The sequence below is a fragment of the Dipodomys spectabilis genome, unplaced genomic scaffold, assembly GCF_019054845.1.
Source record: "Dipodomys spectabilis isolate Male_0828 unplaced genomic scaffold, ASM1905484v1 ptg000234l, whole genome shotgun sequence".
In the NCBI taxonomy this organism is placed as follows: Eukaryota; Metazoa; Chordata; class Mammalia; order Rodentia; family Heteromyidae; genus Dipodomys; species Dipodomys spectabilis.
This window is the reverse complement of record NW_024870911.1, coordinates 8,990,459-9,015,308: the sequence shown is the minus strand read 5'-3', so window position 1 is coordinate 9,015,308 and position 24,850 is coordinate 8,990,459. Positions and strand designations below refer to the sequence as shown.

The 24,850-nt window shown below is 40.4% G+C and overlaps 1 protein-coding gene and 1 long non-coding RNA gene across 4 annotated transcripts in view; one reads left to right on the top strand and one right to left on the bottom strand.

The window, feature by feature from the left end:
- The first annotated feature begins 10,044 nt into the window (after nt 1–10,044).
- Nucleotides 10,045–24,850, top strand: part of Mdm2 (MDM2 proto-oncogene) — a 24,168-nt gene continuing 9,362 nt past the window's right edge. The window contains exons 1-7 of one of the 3 annotated variants that reach the window (XM_042698726.1): nt 10,045–10,409; nt 11,065–11,149; nt 15,301–15,375; nt 17,905–18,038; nt 21,667–21,716; nt 22,994–23,061; nt 23,177–23,273. In XM_042698726.1, the coding sequence (XP_042554660.1) occupies nt 11,069–11,149; nt 15,301–15,375; nt 17,905–18,038; nt 21,667–21,716; nt 22,994–23,061; nt 23,177–23,273 (505 nt within the window). In that variant the 5' untranslated portion in view covers nt 10,045–10,409; nt 11,065–11,068. Of the gene's footprint in view, nt 10,410–10,840; nt 11,150–15,298; nt 15,376–16,602; nt 16,694–17,904; nt 18,039–21,666; nt 21,717–22,993; nt 23,062–23,176; nt 23,274–24,850 lie in introns of those variants that run through there. The other 2 variants (XM_042698727.1, XM_042698728.1) reach the window with 2 other exon arrangements.
- Nucleotides 20,948–24,850, bottom strand: part of LOC122124081 — a 19,539-nt gene continuing 15,636 nt past the window's right edge. The window contains exon 3 of the long non-coding RNA XR_006150495.1: nt 20,948–20,958. This is a non-coding gene — a long non-coding RNA (uncharacterized LOC122124081). The remainder of the gene's footprint in view (nt 20,959–24,850) is intronic.

Genomic DNA, 24,850 nt, shown 5'->3' with positions numbered 1-24,850 from the left:
CTGCTTGTTAGAATTTGAATTGATTTTCAGACTTCTCTGAGAGATTGAAAAGGCACTAATATGTTTATTGTCAGAGTGATTAGTTAGAAAAGTAGAGAGGGAGGTAGTCACAGTGACTTGTGAAAAAAGGAAAGAATGACTAATGTCTGAAAAGTCAGAACACTAAGATCCTGGTGACTTAGCCAGTTTAGCACATGAGTTTTCCCTTTAAAACAGAAAAACATTCCATACTGATTTCTCATTTTGATCACAGGCCTGTATTTGTGCTGTCTCTTTCATTTCCTCCGCTAATGACGGCCGAAGCTGCAGTTGGTAAGCATTTGAAGAAAACTCAAAGCAGAACAACTCTAAAAGAAAATGGACATGCACAGGCAGAACCCTTGGTGGGAGGAGCCAGATCCTCTTGCTGCCCCCGTCCTGTCCCTTCTCACTGATATCTTCATTTTCAGTCATATTACTCATTGTCTTAACCTTTCCTCCTTCTGTCACATGGTCCCTCAAGTTCTTAAATTCAAACACTGATGAGTACTACAAAAGTCAACAACCAGCTAGACACCAGTGGCCCATGCCTATAATCCTAGCTGTAATCCTCCTGTAATCAAGAGGCTGAGCTCTGAGGGTCAAGGTTCAAAGTCAGTCTGAGCAGGAAAGTCTCCAAGACGCTTATCTTCAACTAACCAGCAAAAAGTTGGAAGTGGAGCTGTATAGCTCACGTGCCAGCCTTGAGCAGAAAAAGCTAAGTGACAGTGCCCAGGCCCTGAGATCAAACCCCAGGACCTGCACAAAGGCCACTAAAGTATAGTACTCTTTAACCCAGAAAATCTTTTATAAGAATTTATTCTAGGGGCTGGGAAGGTGGCTCAGTGGTAGAGCACTTGCCTTGCATGCATGAGGCCCTGGGTTCGATTCCTCAGCACCACATAAGCAAAAAAGAAAAAAGCCGGAAGTGGCGCTGTGGCTCAAGTGGTAGAGCGCTAACCTTGAGCTGAAGAGCTGAGGGACAGCGCCCAGGCCCAGAGTTCAGGCTCCACGACTGGACCACCCCCCCCCCCCCCCAAAAAAAGAATTTATTCTAAGGAAGTAATGTTCAGGATTTTTGTATAGGGAAGTTTAACATATTACTGGTAATAGCAAACAAATTGGAAAGCACCAAAATGTCCAACAGGTCTTCGTCCCCCAATCTGCAGGGTTCCTGGTATTCTGGAAAAAATTAACTTTTAACTCATTATCTTGAATTTCAGCCTGATGAATGGAATCCTGTGGAGATCTACAAATATCTCCAGTTAACAATTGCTAGCCTCTCATGCCTAAGTACAAATGGCTTGGTTTTATCACCTTTTTTCATGGCTACTTAGAAATTCCATCATAGAAATTTTCACTGTGACTACTCACAAGTTCCCTTGTGGTTAATTAGAGGCGCTGGGGGGCTATGGATGGGCTCAAGTGGTAGAGTGCTTGCCTAGCAAGCAAATTACTCTCAGTTCAGACCTCAGACTGAAAAAAAAACAAACAAGAACTATGATCTTCTTTTCTAAAGTATGAATACCATTGCTATTTTGCCTAGAACTTAGCATCACAGTTAACAGACACTTGGAAAACATTTTTTGAATGAATGGTGAGGTGTTTGAAATCTCTCTTAAGTTCTAAGGTCTCTTCTAAGGCTCATATATCACTCTGCAAAAAAGAAGTCATTTACAGAACCATACCATGGGGGAAATCAGTGTTAACCTACCAAGCATGCTTGAGGTCCTAACACTGAAAAAAAATGAATAAAAATTGTAGGCTACCTAAACAACAATGATGTTTGGTGGTTCATTCATTCAGTAACTGCACCGAGTACCTTCTATGTATCAGGCACTCTGCAAGCCCTGAGACAGAATCACAGAACTCAAAACTAAGAAACTATATGGGTTAAGTTGTTTAGCCCACACAATTAAAGGACTGATATTCCTACCAGAATATGAAATTCTTAATTCTGAAAAGTAGATATACCTGAATGATTAATTTTCCTCCATGGTTCTCCCCCCTCCTTTGTATTTAGGTGCCTGTGAAACTGATTAGATCAACAGGAAGATCTTATTTTATATTTTATTATATGTGGGAATTTGTATTTTATTACATATGGAATTGAACCTAGGGCCCCATATATGCTAGGTAAGTACTCTGGTACTAAGAGTTTTAAAAGAATAAGGAAGTAGAATAAGGTAGGAAGCTATGTCTTTAAAATTATAGAAAGGAGCAGGGCGCTGGTGGCTCACGCCTGTAATCCTAGCTACTCAGGAGGCTGAGATCTGAGGATCGCGGTTCAAAGCCAGCCCGGGCAGGAGAGACTATGAGACTCCTATCTCCAATAAACCATCAGAAAACCGGAAGTGGCGCTGTAGCTCAAGTGGTAGAGTGCTCGCCTTGAGCTGAAGAGCTGAGGGACAGCGCCCAAGCCCAGAGTTCAAACCCCATGACCGACAAAAAAAATAAAATAAAATAAAATAAAATTATAGAAAGAGCCGGGCTGGGAAGGTGGCTCAGTGGTAGAGCACTTGCCTTGCATGCCTGAGGCCCTGGGTCGATTCCTCAGCACCACATAAGCAAAAAGCCGGAAGTGGCGCTGTGGCTCAAGTGGTAGAGCACTAGCCTTGAGCTGAAGAGCTGAGGGACAGCGCCCAGGCCCAGAGTTCAGGCCCCACAACCGGACCCAAAAAAAAAAAATTAAAATTATAGAAAGGGGCTGGGAAGGTGACTTAGTGGTCCAGTGCTTGCTTAGCATGCATGAAGCCCTGGGTTTGATTCCTCAGTGCCACATAAACAGAAAAAGCTGGAAGTGGCACAGTGGCTTAAGTGGTAGAGTGCTAGCCTTAGCAAAATAAGCTCAGAGACAGTACCCAGGTCCTGAGTTCAAGCCCCAGGACTGGCAAAAAAATAAATAAATAAATAAAAAATAAAATTATAGGGGCTGGGAAGGTGGCTCAGTGGTAGAGCACTTGCCTTGCATACCTAAGGCCCTGGGTTGGATTCCTCAGCCCCACATAAGCAAAAAGGAAAAAGCCAGAAGTGGTGCTGTGGCTTAAGTGGTAGAGCACTAGTCTTGAGCTGAAGAGCTGAGGGACAGCACCCAGTCCCAGAGTTCAGGCCCCACGACTGGACCCCCCCCCAAAAATAAAAATAAAAATAAATAAAATTATAGAAAGGCATGGAAATTTTTTTGTATTTCTACAGTTAATTTCTTATTTCTATACCCTATAATCATGATCAATGAATATAAAATTTAAAAATTCAAACAAAGCAATAGAACTATGGAAAAATAATGTATAGGTTATTTATAGAAAAGTAAATGCACCCAGGCGCTGGGGGTTCTCGCCTATAATTCTCACTACTCAGGAGACTGAGATGTGAGGATCATGGTTCAAAGCCAGCCTGGGCAGATAAGTCCATGAGACTCTTATCTCCAGTTAACCATCAGAAAATTGAAAGTGGTACTGTGGCTCAAGTGGTAGACTGCTAGCCTAGAGCTGAAGAGCTGAGGGACAGCACCCAGGCCCAGAGTTCAAACCCCACAACAGACAAAAAGAAAAAGAACTGCAATAGGCTAATTAAATAGTGATAGAAGCTAAGCTCTACTAATTATCAAGATATATTAATTGTAAAATTGTTGTTGTTATTGTTATTGTACTGGTACTGGATCTTGAATTCAGGGCCTTGGCACTATTCCTTAATGTTTCCTCCTCAAAGATGGTGCTCTATCCCTTGACCACTTCCAGCTTTTTGGTGATTAATTGGAGATAAAAGTTTCACTGAAGCCGGGCGCTGGTGGCTCACGCCTGTAATCCTAGCTACTCAGGAGGCTGAGATCTGAGGATCACGGTTCAAAGCCAGCCGGGGCAAGAAAGACCGTGAGACTCCTATCTCCAATAAACCACCAGAAAACCGGAAGTGGCGCTGTAGCTCAAGTGGTAGAGCGCTCGCCTTGAGCTGAAGAGCTGAGGGACAGCGCCCAGGCCCAGAGTTCAAGCCCCATGACCGACAAAAAAAAAAAAAAGTTTCACTGATTTTCCTTTGAAGGCTGGCTTTGAACCATGATTCTCAGATCTCAGCCTCCTGATTTGCTAGCAAGGATGACAAGTGTGAGCCATCAGCACCAGGTAACATTGATGGAATTTTTCAGCCAATATATTGCAAAAATTAAACATACTGCCAGGCACCGGTGGCTCACGCCTGTAATCCTAGCTACTCACGAGGCTGAGATCTGAGGATCACAGTTTAAAGCCAGCCCCGGCAGGAAAGTCCGTGAGACACTTATCTCCAATAAACCACTAGAAAACCGGAAGTGGCGCTGTAGCTCAAGTGGTAGAGCACTCGCCTTGAGCTGAAGAGTGTAGGGACAGCGCCCAAGCCCAGAGTTCAAGCCCCATGACTGACAAAAGAAAAAATTAAACATACTAATTATATGTAATGATTTAGGTGTGAAAAAACAGCTGCATACTGCTAGTGTTAGTATAAAATTGATAATAACTATCTGGAAAGGAAATGTGGCACTATAGACTACAACAAAACTCACCTGCACTTTGACTCAGCAGTTACACATATTGATCTTTACCTCTTCAAAGGACTAACACATGCAAGAGAAAACATGTACAGGCATGTCCCATTGCAGAGTTCCTAGAAAAAAAAAAAACAATGAAAAGATTGAGCTTATCCATGAGAGACAAAGAATGACAGAAAACACGAGTTGAAAGCAAGAAAGGTATTTTATGGTCCAGGTGCTGGTGGCTCACTCCTGTAACCCTATCTTTTCAGCAGAATGAGATCTAAGGGCCATGGTTCAAAGCCAGCCTGAAGAAAAAAGAACATGCGACTCATCTCCAATTAACTCCTAACAAGCCAGAAGTGGACCTGAGGCTCAAGTGATGGAGTGCCAGCCTTGAGTGAAAAAGCTCAGGGGTGAAACCCAGACCGGAGTTCAAGCTCCAGTATCAAAACAGCAAATAAACCAAGTGCCAGTGCCTCATGCCTATAATCCTAGATACTCAGGAAAGCTGAAGTCTGAGGATCACGATTCAAAGCCAGCCCAGGCAGAAAAGTCCCCATAAGACTCTTACTCTCCAATTAACCACTCAAAAATCAAAATGGAGCTATGGCTCAAATGCTAGCAGTGAACACAAAAGCTCAGGGACAGCACCCAAGCCCTGAGTTCAAGCTCCACAACTGGCAAAAACAAAACAAAACAACAAAACAAATCTTGTTATTTGGGCATACTGCCCAAACTAGAGCTTGAACTCCTGAGCACAAGCAGTCCTCCTACCTCAGTCTGAGTAGCTGGGAATATAGGCATGTCATCCAGCCCCATGGACAATTACTTTAAAAAAAACTATGTAACTCTGCCATCTTTCCCTAGGGACAACTTGGCTTGGAGAAACTCCAGCATTTAAAAAGAGAATGCTGCTCATTCTGTGTCAACTAAGTCACTATGTGACAAAGGATGAGTAGTTCAGCAACTTTCAGATAAGATCCAATCAGAAACTCTTCAATAGGAGATTACCAACTCTTCATTTCTTCAAAAGGCCATTTCTGTTGTTCCCATCCTTCCTTTCAACTCGCTCTGTTAACATTGGTCAAGTGAGTTCAGTCTGTGTTGCTTCAATGAGAACCAGAGCTCAGGCAAAGAACTGGGCCTTGTGGCTAGGGATAGTGGCTTAGTGGTCAAGCACATGCTTAGCCTGAGGAAAGCCCTGGGTTAGATCCCCAGCACATGATTTGAGTCTTGTTTGAACTTATGTAAGTAACAGTTTTCAAGTGTTAAATTCTCACTGAAACCTCTGAAATGCTCGATATTTTCTAAAGTCGGGATGAGATCTCAGTTATGCTCAGATCATCCTGTTATATTATTCCTGTTACAAGTTCATTTGTGTCCTGTAAAACAAAAACAAAACAATACTACTGTAACTAAGTAAGATTTAGGCACTGGTATCTCAAGTTTGGAATCCTAGCTATCAGAAGGCTGAGATCTGAGGATCAAGGTACATACTTACCTACGCAGGAAAGTCAGTGACACTCATCTCCAATTAACCACCAAAAAGTGCGAAGTAGAGGTCAAGCTTTGGAACCCACACTCAAACAACAAAAAATAGTCAAAATCAGATTCCACCAATATAATCTTACTACATCCATGGATTACAGTAGGAAAGTCACATGGTCCTCTATAGATGCAGGAAAAAAAGCAATAGTAACAATAAACACCATTCACATTTTTTTTTTGTCAGTTGTGGGACTTGAACTCAGGATCTTGGCATTGTCCCTGAGCTTTTCTGTTCAAGGCTAGCACTCTACCATTTTGAGCCACAGCTCTACTTCTGGATTTCTGGTGGCTAATTGAAGATAAGAGTCTCACTGACTTCTCTGCCCAGGCTGGCTTCAAATCCTGATTCTCAGCTCTCAGTCCACTGAGTAGTAGGATTACAGGTGTAAACCACTAACTAGTGTCTGGTTTCATTCACATTTTTTTAAAACTTAGAAAAAGGTATGGATGGTATTTTTATAATGCAACAAAGGGGCATATATTTAAAACTGACAGCAAACATCAAACTTTAAAAGTATTTTTATAGACAAGAATATCCACAAGCTTTGTTTTTTCATGGTTGTAAGAAAGCCATCAAAAGCCGGGTGTCGGTGGCTCACTCCTGTAATCCTAGCTACTCACGAGGCTGAGATCTGAGGATCACAGTTCAAAGCCAGGCCGGGCAGGAAAGTCTGTGAGACTCTTATCTCCAATAAACCACTAGAAAGCAGGAAGTGGCACTGTGGCTCAAGCGGTAGAGCGCTCGCCTTGAGCTGAAGAGCACAGGGATAGTGCCCAAGCCCAGAGTTAAAGCCCCACGACCAACAACAACAACAAAAAAGAAAGCCATCAAAGTATAAATTTATAATCAATGTATGAAAAGACTCTAGATATGATCACTTTGATTTATCATTACAATTACTTCAAAAGAAAAATGGAATTAAGAACATGAGAATTCCAACTTTTGTAGCAGTTCATTTTAAAATATATTTAGCCAGGTGCCAATGACTCAACCCTATCATCATAGCTACTCAGGAAGCTGAGATCTAGAGGCTTCTGGTTTAAAGCCAGCCTGGGCAGAAAAGTCTGTAAGACTCAATCTTCAATTAACTAGACAAATACCAGGTTATGGGCTGAGAAGGTGACTCAGTGGTAGAGTGCTTGTCTTGTATGCCTTAGGCCCTGGGTTCGATTCCTCAGCACCACATAAGCAAAAAGGAAAAAGCTGGAAGTGGCACTGTGGCTCAAGTGGTAGAGCGCTAGCCTTGAGCTGAAGAGCTGAGGGACAGCGCCCTGGCCCAGATTTCAGGCTCCAGAACTGGACCCCCCCAAAAAACCAACAAACAAACAAATACCAGGTTAGAGGTATGGCTCAAGTGATAGAGCTTTAGTCACAAGAAAGTGAAGTGAGGGCTGGGAAAGGGGCTTAGTGGTAGAGTGCTTGCCTTGCATGCATGAAGCCCTGGGCCAGAGTTCAGGCCCCACAACCAACAACAACAACAAAAAAGTGAAGTGAGTTTGAAAAGCCTGACATGTGTGTGCATGTGCATGCATTTTTGCAAACCATGTGAACACACATATACACACTTAAAGCAGGAGTGATATGAATTCTGGACAGTAGTTACATTGCATATTAATTGTACTGAACTTGCTAGTATAAAACGCTAAGTGATTGCTTTTGAAAATAGAAATAAATTTGCTGGGATTTTGCTTTTTAAATCAACACTGTTTGGTTCCAGACACTTGGCAAAGCAGTGTATTTAAATTACTTCTGTGATTTTAACTGGTCTCAAAAATATTGTGAAATTTTCAGAAAAATTTACTTGTTACTGTGCTTTAAAGATTAATCAGCTATCATTAATAAATACAGGTAGAAAGTACAGGGCGAATCTTCTGTGGGTAGATTTTTATTTACCAGTGAATAATTAAAACTAGGTTGGGCCCTGGTGGCTCACATCTGTAATCCTAGTTACTCAAGAGGCTGAGATCTAAGGATTACAGCTCTAAGCCTGGCAGAAAAGTATGTGAGACTCCTATCTTCAGTTAACCACCGAAAAAGCTGGAAGTGGAGTTGTAGCTTAAGTGGTAGAGCACTAGTCTTGGGTGCAAAAAGCTCAGAAATAACAACAGGCTCTGAGTTCAAGCCCCCAGGACTGGCACAAAACAAAACCCAAAAAACTCACAAAACTATAAAGACACTTGGTGTATCTCATCTCATGACAGCAAGGTGGCCATAAAGAAACACACACACACACACACACACACACACACACACACACACACACAAATGTGGCTAATTGTGAAAAAAATGAAGGGCAAAGTGACAAACAATAACCTAAGGATGTTGGCAAACATCAACAAGTGGTCAGCATTGTTTGGTTTTGTGTTTGGTACTGGGGCTTGAACTCAAACCCTAGGTGATCTGCCTGAGCTTTTTAGATCTACACTGGTGCTTGAGCCTACCTCCACCTCCCACTTTTTGGTGGTTAATTGGAGATGAGTCTCATGGACTTTTCAAGCTGCCTGGCTTTGAACCATCATCTTTCAGCTTCCTAGTCAAGACTATCTATCACTTGTGTCACACCTCCAGCCCTTTGATTTTTTTTTTGGGGGGGGGGGTCTGGTCGTGGGGCCTGAACTCTGGGCCTGGGCGCTGTCCCTCAGCTCTTCAGCTCAAGGCTAGGGCTCTACCACTTGAGCCACAGCACCACTTCCGGCTTTTTTCTTTTTGCTTACGTGGTGCTGAGGAATCGAACCCAGGACCTCAGGTATGCAAGGCAAGCGCTCTACCACTGAGCTACCTTCCCAGACCTCCTCCAGCCCTTTGTACTCTAGTTGTTGTTGCTGGTATTATTAATATGATACTGGGGTTGGAACCCAAGGCCACATGCTGGCATTCTATCACTTGGGCCAAGCTGTCAGCCTGCTTTTTGCTGGTTGCTTTGGAGATGGAGTCTATCGAACTTTTCTGCCTCTGCTGGCTCAAACAGTCATCCTCCAGAGTTCAGCTAAGATTTACAGGCGTAAATCCAGCATCCAGCTGTTTATTGTCAGTACTGGGTTTGGACCTTACTGCTAGTCACTTTATTGCTGATGTCCACTTCCAGCCTTTTTTTCCCCATTTTTTTCTGGTCCTGGGGCTCCAAGTCCTGAACTCTGTCTTTCTCTCTCTTTCTCTGGACCTGGGATCTGTCCATGAATCAATCTCTCTCTCTCTCTCCCTCCCTCTGTCTCTGTCTGTCTTCTGTCTCTCCATCCCTCCCTTCCTCCCTCCAGGCTAGTGCTCTACCTACCACTTGAGCCACAGAGCTACTTTTGGCTTTTTCTGGGTAATTTATTGGAGGTGAGTCTCCTAGACCTTCCTGCCCAGGCTAACTTCCAACCAGGATCCTCAGCACGAACAAGTAAGAACTGTTTTTGTTGGTTACTTTGAGATAGGGTCTTGTTTCCTTAGGCTTCTGAGTTGTGGCTGGAATGATAGGCTGTGTGCCACCACACCCAGCTATGGGTTGAGATCTTGTGTGTACGCCTGGACTGGCTTCTTAAACTGTCATCCTTCCCAATTCTGCCAACATTGTAGCTAGGATTGCAGACCCAAGCCGAGGCGATTTCTACCGTTTTCAAGGTTTGAAAGTTAGACAGCTGGCGTCCTGGACTTAAATAACAGCTGTTCATTTCGGTTTCTTTTTGGTAGCAATAACTACTGGGACACCAACTTGCCCACAGTTTTTCTGCGGTCAGCGGTGTAAACACATGAAATAAACAACAACAAACCTAACAGCTGCCGCAGTCGGCCACGCGAGGCGCGCAGGCCACGCGGGCACCGCGCCAGGCTGGCCGCTCCGCAGCTGCAGGATTCCGCCGCGGCGGCGCGTGCGCGCGCTCCCCGCGTCCGGACCGAAGCGAGCCCGTCCCCTAATTGGCTGAGACGCTGGCGCTGGGCGCGCTTGCGCAAAAGTGCGGATGGGCCGCAGCTTCCGGCGCGCTCCCCGCGGGAGGAGGGAGGCGGCGCGCGTCGCGGGCTTCGGATGCGTGGCGAGGGTCTGGACGACCCCGTGTTCGTGCCCGGAAGATGGAGCCGTAAGCCGAGCCTGGGGGGTAAACCCTGACCCCTCTGGCTGTCGTCCTGTCGCTTTCGCCGTCAGGCGCTACCTTTCTCTTCAGACTTAGTACGTTCGAGCGCCCGAGCGGCCCGAATCTCCGAGCGAAATGGTCGCTGAGCCCCAGGGCGTCGGGCTTCCGTGCGCGTTCCAGTGAAGGGAGCCCTGGCGCCTGGAAGCAACGCCCCACGGTCCCCCGCCTCCTGCACCTCGAAGGACCCCCTGCACTCGAAGCCGAGACACCCCGAGGGGAGGAGCAGGTAGGCGCCCGGAAGCGAGGGGCCAGGCCCGGGTGGTGCAGGAGGTGTGGCGGCGCCCCCCCGCGGCGCGCGGGCGCCTTCGTGCCGTTCGTGGAGGGTCGGGGGGCGTAGCGGCGGCCCGGTGGCGGCGCGGAGGCTTTGCTAGTGGGTGGTCTGGGCGTCACGGCCGGGAGGGGCGGGGCTTCGGGCCCTGAGGGGCGGGGCTCCGGGCTAGCTCTGCGGCGGGGCGGGGGCCGGAGGGTCCCCTGGGAAGCTTGGCGTAAAGGCCACGTGAGCAGGGGCTGGCGGCGGGGCCTCGGGCTGCGCGTGCGCGCCGAGGGTCGCGACGCTGACAGGTGTCTGTCTGGTTGCGGGAGCCCTGGGCCGCGCGCCGCGTCTGGGCGAGATCGAGCAGGTTCGTGGGCAGGATTGAGTCAGCTTTTCCTGCTGGGCTGGTCAAGTTCGGACACGTTCCGAGAGTGCTGTCACCGGAGCTAAGTCCTGACTTGTCTCCAGCTGGGGATATTTAAAAACCTTGCCTGTTCCTCAGCTGCTGTCCACTGGCGATCGGAGATGCGGCATCTGTGTCGCCGATAGCGGTGCTTCACAAGCTGCTGTCTCTTTTCTTCGTGGACGTGTTTATTTCAAGTTTTTAGCCTGTGTTTTCTACTTTTAGGCCAATGTGCAATACCAACATGTCTGTGTCCGCTGATGGTGGTGTAAGCACCTCGCAGATTCCAGCTTCGGAACAAGAGACCCAGGTAGGCATTTTTTGTGTCAAATATAAAAGAACTTTACGGGGTTGATTAAGTAATTTTGTAAGCCTGGATTGTAAAGAGTCTGTGTTTACTTGAAATGTGTATTTAATTAACTTAGTGTATGCTTAATTATCTTTTGCTTTCACAGGTATAATTGCATCGTGAAAGTGCTAAGTGTAAGACTATACAAATACCTATTTTCTTTGCCTGTTACCACAAGAGTTTTTTTGTTTTTAATGAATACCACTAGATTTTTCAGCAATGAATACCTACTATGTGACACTTAATCTAGTTTGGCTTGTCAGTATTTGTTAAGTGGTTTTGAAAAATCAGATAGTTCATACTTCTAAAGGTATTCATTAAGGAAATCAGTAAAGACTGAAAATTCCAATGTTGTATTCCATGCCGCTTTCTAAATTCTTTCTCTGTATATACCTATATATGTTAACATTTTAGTTTAAGTTTATGTTGTGTTTGTGCTACTTACATTAGTAAGTTATAGTCAGGTAACTAGATATATGTATATGATTTGTAATGACTAAATTAAGGTAATTAACATTTCATTTGCTTAAATCATTTCTTTAATGTGGATGAGATTAGATCAGGATGAGATTAGAGGTGTTCTACAACTCATCAGAATTGAACTCTACAGAAGTAAGCTCTGTAGGGTTTGGGGTTTTTTGTTTGTTTTTTTTGTTTTTTAGTGCTGTATAGTATTTGGTAATATAAATATTCTTTATTAGTTATATTCTAACTGATAGTGTTTTAAAAATTGAAAGAATTTTTTTTCTAGGGATTAAATCCAGGAACTATACCATGAAACTAGTCTGTTACTAAGCTATCCTATATCCTTAGCTTTAGACTGATAGATTTTTTTTTTTTTTTTTTGCTGGTCATGTAAATTCGGGACCTGGGTGCCATCTCAGCTTTTTCAGCTCAAGGCTAGTGCTCTACCACTTAAGCCACAGTTCAAAGTGATTAATTGGAGATAAAAGTCTAATGTGCTTGGGCTGGCTTTAAACTGTGATCTCAGATCTCAGTCTTCTGAGTGGCTAGGATTATGGGCATGAGCCATGAGCACCTGGCTATGCTGATAGACTCTTAAGACTTGATTTTGAGTATTGTAAAAAGTACTGTTTTGTACATGCATAAGGCAAGTACTATCTTTAAGAAAGATATAGAACTCAGGACTGGAAGTGTGACTCAGTGGTAGAGTGCTTGCCTAGCATACACGAAGCCCTGGGTTTCTATTCCTCAGTACCACATCAACAGAAAAGGCCCGAAGTGGTGCTGTGGCTCAAGTGGTAGAGTGCTAGTCTTGAGCACAGAGAGGCTCAGGGACAGTGCCCAGGCCCTGAGTTTAAGCCCCAAGACTGGCAAAAGAAAAGAAGAAAAAAGGGGAAGGGAGGGGAAGGAAAGGGAAGGGAATGGAATCTTGGATTATGCACGTTTGATTGGTAATTGTAACTTGCTCACCAAAAGGTTGTGAGTTGTCACTCCTAAGGACACTGAAGCTTTTTTTTGGTGTGTGTATGTGCCAGTCCTGGGGCTTGAACTCCAGACCTCTGCACTGTTCCTGAGTTTTGTGCTCAAGGCTAGTGGTCCACTACTTGAGCCATAGCTGTACTTGCAGCTTTTTGCTAGTTAACTGATGATGAAAGTCTTAGGGATTTTCCTTCCTAGCTAACTTCAAACTGTGGGACTCAGATCTCAAGTCTTCTGAGTAGCTAAATTACAAGTATTAACATTGAAGCTATTTTAATGGTCATATAATTGTACATATTTATAAGTTACAGTCATCATTTCTTCAGTGAGACCAAAGGTGTAATTGTTGTGAACTAGTCTTTATTATTATCTCTTTTTTGGACTTACAAGATACTGTGCTATTATTTAAATTTGAATATCCCAAGTCCCTTGATGAGATTGAGCATCTTTTCTTTTGCTAAATCACTTGTTTATTCTGGAATTTGGTCTTATCTGTCCATTTTTCTTTGATTTTTTTTTTTTTTTATATAGCTTGAGTATACTCAAGCTTTTAATAGTTTGAGTAGATACCTATATTTCAAGCATTTATTTTTTGTTTACAAATTCTGCATTTACTTGTTATTGTATTTTCCCCATTGAGGACAATTTTTGAAGTCAGATTTGTTTGCTTTTGAATTTTCCTATAACATTTGGGAAGAATTCTCCCAACCCAAAATTATACAAAATATATTATGTATTTTCTTCTAGTATTTTTAACTCTCATACTTAGATCTTCATCTGGAATGTGTGTTTTTAATACAATTTTACAAATTATATTCTCTGTAGTTGTTTTTCTTATTAATCTGTGACATGTAAATCTTAATAAGAAACTTGAGCCAGCCTCCAGGGGCTCATGCCTATAATCCTGACTGCTTAGGACGCTGAGATCTAAGGATCTCGGTTGGAAGCAAGCCTGGGCAGAGAAGTCCTCTTATATCCAGTTAACCACTCAAAAACCGAAGTAGTGTTGTGGCTCAAGTGGTAGAGCAGTAGCCTTAAACATAAAGAGGCTCAGAGCTGGTTTTCCATTGCACATTTTTTATCTTGAATTATTTTATATAATTTGAAAGTAACATAGTATATAGAAATATTTAGAGAGTGCTTGCTTTGGTAGCACATATACTGAAATTGAAATAATAGATTAGCATGACTGCTGCATAAGAGCAACATGCAAATACATGAAGGGAAAAACTTTAGGAGGAAACAAGCAGTTTTCAAATTCTTTTTGAGAATTCTTTAACCTGAAAATCAGCTTCTAATATATGCACTTTTTAAAAAGTATGTGAACAAAGTAACAATTTAATTCTACATTTCTTATTTTAGGTTTTTAGTTAAGTTGGAAGTAGGCAATGTTTTTAAATCTGTTTTTGAGATTTAGGTCCGAAATGGAGGTGCTTTCAGGTTTCAAAGTTAAAACACAGGATGGGAGGATGGGTGATGTTGAAGAGAGGTAGGTATAGTAACAGATATGTGTGACTGTGGCAGATTGTAAAAGTGTTACAGATGTTGCTACAGCAACTTAGAGGAGGAACAGAGTATTTTAAGCTCCTACCAGTTACAAGTCAGGCAGGCAGTAGGCTTTGGGCTACAGCCTACTGCCTGTTGTGTTGTTGTTGTGGTTGTTGTGGGGCTTGAACTTGGGGCCTGAGTGCTGTCCCTGAGCTCTTTCTGCTCAAGGCTAGCTTAGACCACTTGAGCCACAGTGCCACTTCTAGAAATAATCACAGACTTTCCTGCTGGGACTGGTTTTGAGTTGTGATCCTCCTGTGTAGTTAGGGTTACCAGTACCCTGCTTGCCACCTGTTTTTGAAAATAAAATTTTATTGGAATGCAGCTATTCCCATTTCTGTATATAATATCTATGCTTCTAAGTCAGATAGTCCATCTGACATGAAAATATTCAAATATTTGCTGTCAGACTCTTCATAGAAAAAAAGTATACCCCAGTCTAGTTAGCAAACTTAAAATACATTGTATGTCTTATTTGTAAATTACTATTATTATCACAGTTCTTTGCCATATCTAGTACTATTGGGTACATAGTAGAAGCCTAATAAAGAGTTTTGAATTATAGTCCAACTGAAAGAAGTACAAGTTGTAGTTGATGGAAATGAATACTCTGATTTGTTCTTAATTACCCTTGTCAGCTTGAATTATTTACGTTCTCTAGAAATAAGGAACCAAGGAACCTAGTTAATAAGAGATTGAGAACAGGACTCACCCTAACCCTTTATTCTTTTCTCTTAGATTCTGTAAATTTGTACAGAATAGTAGTTTTATTGGGTCTTAACCATTTATGATTATTTATATGGCAGTAAGCAGATGATAGACATAGTTGGACGAGAAAGAATAGTGTCTACTGATTTGAAATTGGTATTGTTTTTGGTCACAACTAATTCTTGATGATTTTATGATATTTGATCTTCCCCAGTATTTTTTTCAAGCCACATGATTATTGGTGGTATTTAGTTTGCCTAGTCTGTTGTACTTAGTGTAAATTGTTACAACTTTTGGAGGATTAAATTTGTCAAACCGTTGAGAATAGTTTACTACTTTTATTGGACTTTTTTCAGGACATTTGTAGTTTCATAACAATATTGCAATTACCTGATAGCAGATTTTTTTTATAGGTTAGACCAAAGCCATTGCTTTTGAAGTTGTTAAAGTCTGTTGGTGCACAAAAAGACACCTACACTATGAAAGAGGTAAGCTGAGTTTAAGATAACTAATGTCTTATTAATACATATATAAACAAACCACAATTAATGATATTCAAGATCATGTGAGAATTTGTCTATATAGAGATTTCAGTAAGTACCAATATTAAGTTTTTGGTCATTTGGGATATATTTTGAAGCTGAAAATTTTAGTTCTTTTTATTTTTTATTATTTTTATTGTGAAAATACCATACAGAGGGGTTACAATTACATGGGCAAGGTAATGAGTACATTTCTTATCAAGCATTGTTGCCTCCTCCTCTGTTTCCCCTTACCAACCCTTCCTATCTCCCCCCCACCATCGCCAAAGAATTTTTTTTTTTTTTTTTGCTAGTCATGGGGTCAGAACTGTGGGTCTGGGCTCTCTGTCCCTGAGCTCTTCAGCTCCAGGCTAGCGCTGTATCACTTGAGCCACAGCTCCACTTCTGGATTTTTCTGCTTATATGGTGCTGAGGAATCAAACCCAGGGCCTCCTGCATGCGAGGCAAGCACTCTACCACTGAGCCACATTCCCAGGCCAGAAATTTTAATTCTTGTATGAGTTTCTCAACTAGGAACTTGGAGAGTAGAGGAATCTTTTTTTTTTTAACTTGTGAAAATACCATACAGAGGGGTTACAATTACATTGGCAAGATAATGAGTACATTTCTTATCAAGCATTGTTGCCTCCTCCTTTGTTTCCCCTTCCCATCCCTTCCTATTCTCCCCCCCCCCCCCCCCCCCCCCCCCCGCACCTCCCATCCCCAAGTAGAGGAATCTTTACAGGGGCCTTGCTCTACAAGACTAATAAGGTCTACTTGGCCTTGATGTACTGTGAATTCATCCCAGATTGGTAACTCCTCAGAATCATGTTTGTACATCCATAAAGTGAATATATATGATTACAAAGGTAACAACACTCAAATATAGTTATCAGTATAGTAAGAAGTTTGGATAATGTGCTTTTTAACACTTTACTGAAATTTAGCAGTAGATCTAAAGAGTGTGATTTTGATGTTAGAGATACAAATAAAAATTTTGATGTTTTCCACAAGCATAGTGTGATATGAAAACATTTTGATTTTCATTGGTAACAATCACAAGTACTGTTTATAGTGTTGTGATTTGTTACTTATATCTATAATTAAAGGAAAAACCTAAATTTCAGTTCAAATATAGAAAATATACAGTTTTTTTCCCCACCCAAATTAATGGACCCCTGAATTTTATCTAAGGACTTCTTTGGCCTTCCTGGATCCCAGGTTAAGAACTTCTGCACTAGAAATACATGAGTACAATATACTGTACTGAAATTCTGGGATGGAGGTGAGCTGAATATGAACATATCTTCTGTTTAATGGATACAGTGCATTGTTCTATAAATTGAAATTTGTTCATTTGAAAACATGATTTTCAGTGAATGATCAGGCATTTTAGCAAAATTTCAATGTGAATGAAATGTGCTTGCTCCTCATTTCTACCACTTTTAGACTTTGGGGCTCGTTTTCTGAATACACTAAAGATCCTTATGACAAAATAGTGGGGCAGGAAGAGATTTCAGAACCTTTTCCATTTTTAGCTATACTTTTGTAACCTTCCTCAAGGAATGTTTGGTAGGAAAAAATGTACATTCTCTTCCTTCTTCCTTTTTAACTGTCAACAATCTCTTGAACCCACAATTTAATAGGAATATTTCTTTAAGTTGGCTCCTTCAATCTGGAGCCATGATAGAGTCATGGCTTGGTGGCAGAGCACCTGGCTAGCAATCATGAGGCCCTGAGTTTAAACCCTATACTTCCTCCCCTCCACCCCCCCCAAACAAAAAAAAAAGAAATTGGCTTCTGCTTTGGGGGAATACCAAGTTATTAAATGATGTTTTTAGTACTTAAAATTGATCTTATTTATATAATCAGCTAAGGAAACAAAAAATACAATTTAAGCAGTAGACAGAAACAAGAAAATAGATCAGGGGCATCATAATAACTTAGAATGCTTATGCTAACTATGTAGCAGAAACAGTTTACAGTCCTCGTGCTGTTTAGGGTATTGGTTGGTGCCAGGACCCTTGTTTCCAAAGTTGAAACCTCTTAAGCTATGCACCATTGAATTATTACACTTGTAATCCTAGATATTCAGGAAACTGAGATCTGAGGATTGCCATTGGAAGCCAGCATATGCAGAAAAGTCAATCTGACCAGCAAAAACAAAAAAACAAAACAATTTGAATGGAGGCTAGTAGTGCACCCATCTCAATGAATGTGTGAGCCATAAGAACAAGCCCCATGAGAACAAGCCCCCCTCAAAAAAATTTTAGGTTTAGTTTTTAAATATAACCTTTGTTCCCATATACTTAAATCACATTGGGTTACTTGTAATGCCTAATCTTTCTACTTCCATCGATGAGAAAAAGAAAGGTTGCCGTCTGACATGGTTGTGGCTGTGGTTGCTGTTTAATGTTTTTCATATAAATAGAGTACTGAATGTATTTGTAAACAACATTTGGTTTATTTAATGTTCAAATCTTATTTCTATTGTAGATCATTTTTTATCTTGGCCAATATATTATGACTAAAAGATTGTATGATGAGAAACAACAACATATTGTATATTGCTCAAATGATCTACTGGGAGATTTATTTGGAGTGCCAAGCTTCTCTGTGAAAGAGCACAGGTAAATTCTTCTACTTAGTGCATTGTAATAAGCCTGGTGATCAAGTATAGCTGCTCACCTCTGCCCTTCTTTTTATCAGATATAAATATATACACACACACACACACACACACACACACACACAAATATATACAAAAAGCTAAAGTTTAGTTCCTTTTTTGGTAGCCCTGAGTATCTAACTAGGACTTACTGCATTCTAAACAGTCACTCTACTACTATGCTACACCCCTAGCTCTGAAATTGGGTTTCTTTGCTTTATACTTACTATTTGGGAACCTGATCTCTGAATTTTATTATATTTTATTTTATTTTTGGGTCCAGTCTTGGGGCCTGAACTCTGGGCCTGGGCACTATCCCTCAGCTCTTCAGCTCAAGGCTAGCGCTCTACCACCTGAGCTACAGCGCCACTTCCAGCTTTTTTTTTCTTTTTGCTTATGTGGTGCTGAGGAATCGAACCCAGGGCCTGAACTCTGGGCCTGGGCACTATCCCTCAGCTCTTCAGCTCAAGGCTAGCGCTCTACCACCCGAGCAACAGTGCCACTTCTGGCTTTTTTCTTTTTACTTATGTGGTGCTGAGGAATCGAACCCAGGCGTGCAAGGCAAGCGCTCTATCACTGAGCCACCTTCCTAGCCCTGAATTTTTTTTTTTTTGTCAGTTGTGGGGCTTGAACTCTGGGCTTAGGCGCTGTCCTTGTGCTCTTCAGCTCAAGGCGAGTGCTCTACTGCTTGAGCCTCAGCACCACTTCCAGTTTTTCTAGTGGTTTATTGGAGATAAAAATCTCACCGAGTTTCTTGCCAGGGCTGGCTTTGAATCAAAATCCTCAAATCTCAGCCTCCTAAGTAGCTAGGATTATAGGTGTGAGCCACCAGCCCCGGCTTTGTTTTTCTTTTGAGACAGAGTTTTGAAGTCACTTTGTAGCCTTTGCTGCCCTCAAACTCTAGATAATCCTGCCTCTCAAGTGATAGGATTACAGGCTTGTACCACTACAACTGGGCTTGATCCTTTGTTTTTGTTTTCTTTTGTTTTTATGGTGCAGAGATCTAGCCCAGGGCCTTGCACATGCTGGGAAAGCACTAAACTATTGAGCTACAATTCCAGCCCATTTAGAACCTTACAAAAATGTTTTTGACATCTAGCCCAGACATTTACTAGTTCTGTGTATAGGTATATTGACCGGTTACCCTCTTTGTAAAATAGCATAATAATATAAATACTTTGTGTAGAAGTTACAAGTATCTCACAAAGAAACATTGTGTAAAAAACATGTTTGGCACATGGAAACCTTACACATGTTAGCACTAGTCATTATATATTATAAATTGTTGACTTCCAAAGTTAGGCTTTTACAATCATGTAGTAAAGGCTTGAATTTGAGCCTCAATTACTTTGGAAATCATTTTTTCCCCTATTATGGTAGCTAATCATCTGAATTTAACCCAGAAAACTTAAATTTTAGGATTATTTTGATAACTGAAGACTTTAGTTTTTATTTAACCTTATATTTAGGATTCCTCATTCTACTTAGTGTAGCACACTCAATTCTGTGTTGATCCTTAATGTTTATACCTTAATATATGAGATGTATACTTTCCTCTTAAACAGTCAGATTCCACTGATATTTTTTGCCTAATAATACTAGGACTGGAAGCATAGCTCAGTTGTAGAACACTAGCCTAGCATACACAAGGCTCTGGGTTTGGTTTCTAGCATCACACAGGAAAAAAGTAATGTACCCACACACACTATGTGGTAAGTGAGATGTTTACACTTTCAACTTATAAGCCGAATACATTATTGAGCACTAGAAAAAGACAAACCTCAACACAAGCAGAAAAAATGTAGTGTAGCTTATAAAAGGTGTTTTTATTTATATCAAATTTTACTTATATTTTGATGCTAGGGATTGAATTCAAGGCCTCATGAATGCTAAACATATGTTCGTTTTACCACTGAGCTGCATCCCAGCCTTCATATTGCTTTTAATATAACATTTAGAAGCATCATTCCATTACTAAATTCTGTGTTTAATATTCATTCATGTTATTTTATACTTGGCTTTAGGATATGAAATTTAACTTTATTAAGAAATAGCTAGGGCTGGGAATGTGGCTTAGTGGTAGAGTGCTTGCCTAGCATGCCTGAAACCTGTGCCTCAGTACCACATAAACAGAAAAAGCTGGAAGTGGTGCTGTGGCTCAAGTGGCAGAGTGCTAGCCTTGAACTGAGTATTTGATTTTATAATAATATATGGAGGTACAGTTTCTAATAGGAAAAGAATAATGTTAAGGTTATCCTTGATTGAAAGTCTTCATGGGGTGTAAAAATATTTCTTCCCATTTCTGTCAGCTTTCTCCAATTATATTCTCTCTCTCTCTCCTTCCCCTTCCCCCCCTTTCCCTCTCGCCCTCCTCTTCCTTCACTCTCCCTCTCCCCCCCCCCCCCCCCCACATAAGATTATCATTGATTTGAATCTTAAATTGAGAGATTAGAGACTGGGGAAATTACTAACTTGAAAAAGAATATGAATAGGAATATGATTTGTGGTTTTAAATTGTTGTATTGGAGGCTGAGTGTGGCTTAGCAGTAGAGCTTGTATCTAATGTGCGAGGTCCTGGATTCTATCTCCAGCACTGTAAAGAAAAAAAAAAAAGAATCCTCAGGTAGAAATAGATGGAGTGGTACTTTCCCTTTAACCCTGAGAATTAGAGAAATGTTACCCTTTTTTTTTTTTTGCCAGTCCTGGGGCTTGAACTCTGGGCCTGGACACTGTCCTTGAGCTTGTTTTGCTCAAGGCTAGCACTCTACCACTTGGGCCACAATGCCACTTCTGGCTTACTCTGTTTATGTGGTACTGGGTAATTGAACTGAGGGCATCATGCATGCTAGGCAAGCATTCTATTCCCAGCCCAGAAATGTTATCTTTCGACAGGTAAACATTGAATGTTAGTTGAAAAACAAAAGCAAAAATTCCCACGAGTGAATATACTGGAATATATGATTGTCTTCTTATTTGGATATAAGCTCCATGAAGGCAGAGATTTCTCAATCTTTCCCCAGTATCTACAACAGTGACTGGTATATAGTTACTTCTCAATCTGCATGTATTAAATAAATGCATCCTGCTTTGCCTTTAAAAATGATAAGATCAAGAAAGTAAATCCATTAAATGAGTTTGTACAATAGGTGCATTTGTACACCTGTGCGTGTGTGTGTGTGTGTGTGTGTGTGTGTGTGTGTGTGTATGCGCGCGCGCACGCTAACCTATTATTTTTAAAGGCAGTTTGTTTCTGAGCATATTGCTAAGAAATTGAGAATAGCTATGAAATCTGCCTTCTCTTTCTTAGAGGTCTTTTGATAAAGTTCAAACAAAGCACAAGTCAAGAAATGGACACTTGAATCTTTGAATTAGAAAAAGTTTTTGAGCCCTGATTAAAGAACTGTACATGAGCATTATGTCTCTAATTATGGTGCTTTTTAGGACCTAGGAGCTTATTAATGGTATAATGTAGTGATTGAAACTGTATGTGCAATCGTTCATACTGAATATATTTTGAAGTCTTGTTGAATCTAGTTTAATACATTTTTATTTAAAAATGTACATTTCTTGATTTTTTTTCTTTTTACAAGGAAAATATATACAATGATCTACAGAAACTTGATAGTAGTCAATCAGCAGGGTAAGTTAAATTTTGAACACTATTATAGTATTGTGCTGATGAATGAACTCACTTTTCCTTGTTAAAGTTCTGATTTGTAGGGCTGTTCATTTTTAGGTATACTTTTATTTACAAACATTGAGTTGGGAAGAGTTGTAATGTGTATTTGAATATTTATGAGACAGCTCAGACACATTATAGCTCTCCTAAAACCCATTCTTAAACTATAAGAAACCTCTCTTGCCGAGTGGCTCATGCCTGTAATCCTAGCTACTCAGGAGGCTAAGATCTGTGGACCTCGGATCAGAGCCAGTCTGTGAGACTCATCTCCAATTAACAACCAAAAAGCCAGAAGTGGAGCTGTGCCTCAAGAGCACCAGCCATAAGTGGAAAAGCCAAGTGAGAGTGTAAGACCCTTAGTTCAAGTCCCAGTACTGGAACCCCCCCCCCAAAAAAAAACAAAACAAAAAACTCCTGTGAGAAATCTGTTTAGTTTTCAGAATAATTTGGCTAGTTTTGGATCCCACTATTCTATATTCAAGTTCTTTCACTCTCCCTCTTCTGCCTCCCCTCTCAACTAAATTTCTAAATAATCTATGTGTTCAATTTAAGAAGAATCAGTATAATACTTAGCTTTTATATAAGAAATGTTGAACTGTGGTAATGTATCATTTCAAAATGTTAGTGCTCAGGCGTGACTTAATGTTTCCAAAGTAGTAGTGAAGAGTATCTGACTGTGGCTTTGTATATAAATACCCCAAGTCCGGAATTTTGATGTTAAACATCCAGCTGCATACTATTCCTCTCTAAATAATGACTTTAAGTTCATTCTCATCAAAATTATTTTGTCTCTAGTGTATGGTATCTGAACTTACCCAGGTGGAATGTTGTATATCAGACTGTTTTTCTTTCATTCACTTATGCCATGTATATTTATTGTTGTAACATTTAGTTTTGAACATCATTTATTTTGAACATCTGGAATGTCTTTCCTAATCCTTCTTCCATATACTCTATTATGAAATCTTTCCTGAGTCTTTAATCCTTAAAACTTCCTCTCTTTAATCACTAACAAATAATTAATGCTATATTTTCCTAGCTAAAATATCATGTAAGGGTTTATTTACTTTTATGTGTTTTCTTTTTAAAATTAAATTCTTTTATTTTTGTCTCCAGTATTTAACATGTGAGTAGCTTTTGGGAAAAGTTTGTTTGTTGAAAGCTTAAATTGTATGTGGGTGTGTGTTGTACTAGTATCTGTTGAATTACTTTATTAATAAATTTATATTTTCTCTTAGAACCATCAGAATCTGGCACATCTATGAATGAGAATGGATGCCATTTAGGGAGTGAGAATGATCAGAAGGTAATCTGAATATGTTTTAATGTTTCTTGAAAATTGAAAGGATTATATAAAGCAGACCGTACCTTCCTGGTGTTAGAAGTTTCATTTGTTGTATTTTATTTTTTTGAATACTTAGGGTCCTGGACAAGAGCTGCAGGAAGAGAAGCCGTCATCTTCACATTTGATTTCTAGACCATCTACCTCAACCAGAAGGAGAGCAAATAGTGAGACAGGTAGATATGAATTTTTGGCAAATTAAACAGCTGTTTAATATTCTTTCTCTAGTGAAATCAGTACTTTTAAGCATAATGGAATTGTGGTTTAGTCAAATTAATTCTATATTTTTTCCTTCAATGCTGCAGACCAAATCCAGGATCTCATGCATACTAGTCAAGTGCACTATCTAAACTATCCTAAGACTGGGTTGAATGAATTTCATGAATTTCTGATATTTTATATGGTTTTATTTGGTTTACAAATAATAATAACAAGTGGAGTTCATTTTGTTAAGCTGTAAATAATAGTTACCTATGTGTTTATAACCAAAATAATAGGAACTCTTAGCTACATTATCTTAGTCATTATAGCAGTTTACCCTCTATCCCACAAGGCTAGCACTCTGCCACTTGTGCCACACCTCCATTTCTGGCTTTTCAAGAATTGGAGTTAAGAGTCTGTCAGATTTGTCTGCCTGGGCTAGCTTTGAACTGAAATCTGTAGACTAGCCTTCTGAGTAGGTGGGGATTGCAGGTGTGAGCCACTGGTACTTGGCCTTAAATTTCTATTTTATTTTTGGGATAAGATCTTGCTGTGTAGTCCAGACTGATACAGAACTCAGTTTTTCTGCCCTCAGCTTCCCAAGTGACTGGGATTACTACTGTATCAGGCTTCAAATTTTTATCATTTTTACTAAGTCATAAAACATATTTACTAAGTCATAAAACATACTAGTGCGTTTTAAACAGAAGGTAAATAGCATCTTAGAAGTTAAAAAGAGGAACCAGATGTAATTGGCTCATACCTCCTAGCTACTCAGGAGCTTGAGACCTAGAAGATCAAAACTCAAAGCCAGCCAGGCAGAAAAGTCTATGAGACTATCTCTGGTTTACCAGCAAAGTGTTGGAGGCATGGTTCAAGTTATATAACACCAGCCATAAGCACGAAAGCTAAGCAAATTCAAGGCTCTTGAGTTCAAGCCTTCCGTTCATATTCAGAGAAAACAGGTGAAACTATTTTTTTTCCAGCGAAAAGATACTGAATGAGGCCATTGTTTCCTATTTAGTTATAATAATTAAAATTATGAATTCAGTGCAAAAAAAGAGTAGAGATAGTGAAATAGAATATAAAGACTAGAATTTTTTTCTCATCTTTATGGCATTAGAATTACTCTAAAATCAGTAGGAAATATTAAAAGTTCAAATTGAAATAGGGCAGAAAAGTAGGAACAAATTTTTTTCACAGGGATTATAAATGACAAATAATGTGAAGATTTGGCAATTTTAGCTTTACTGATAATAAAAATCTAAAAGGATATCTAGTCTCTCAAATTAACAAAAACCTTATCCTTGCTCATTTGAGTATTGGCACTAATATACTATTAGTATATCCATTGATATGAATTGGTTATATCTTTATGAATTATGAAAAGATTTAGATTTCTTACCATTACCCTAGTGTCCAGTTTTAGGAGACTATCCTAAGGACATAATCAGATAAAAGCAAGATTTATATATAGAAGTATTAGTTGGGTACTAATAGCTGTACTCCTAGCTACTTAGGAGGCTGAAATCAGAGAATGCCAGTTTAAATG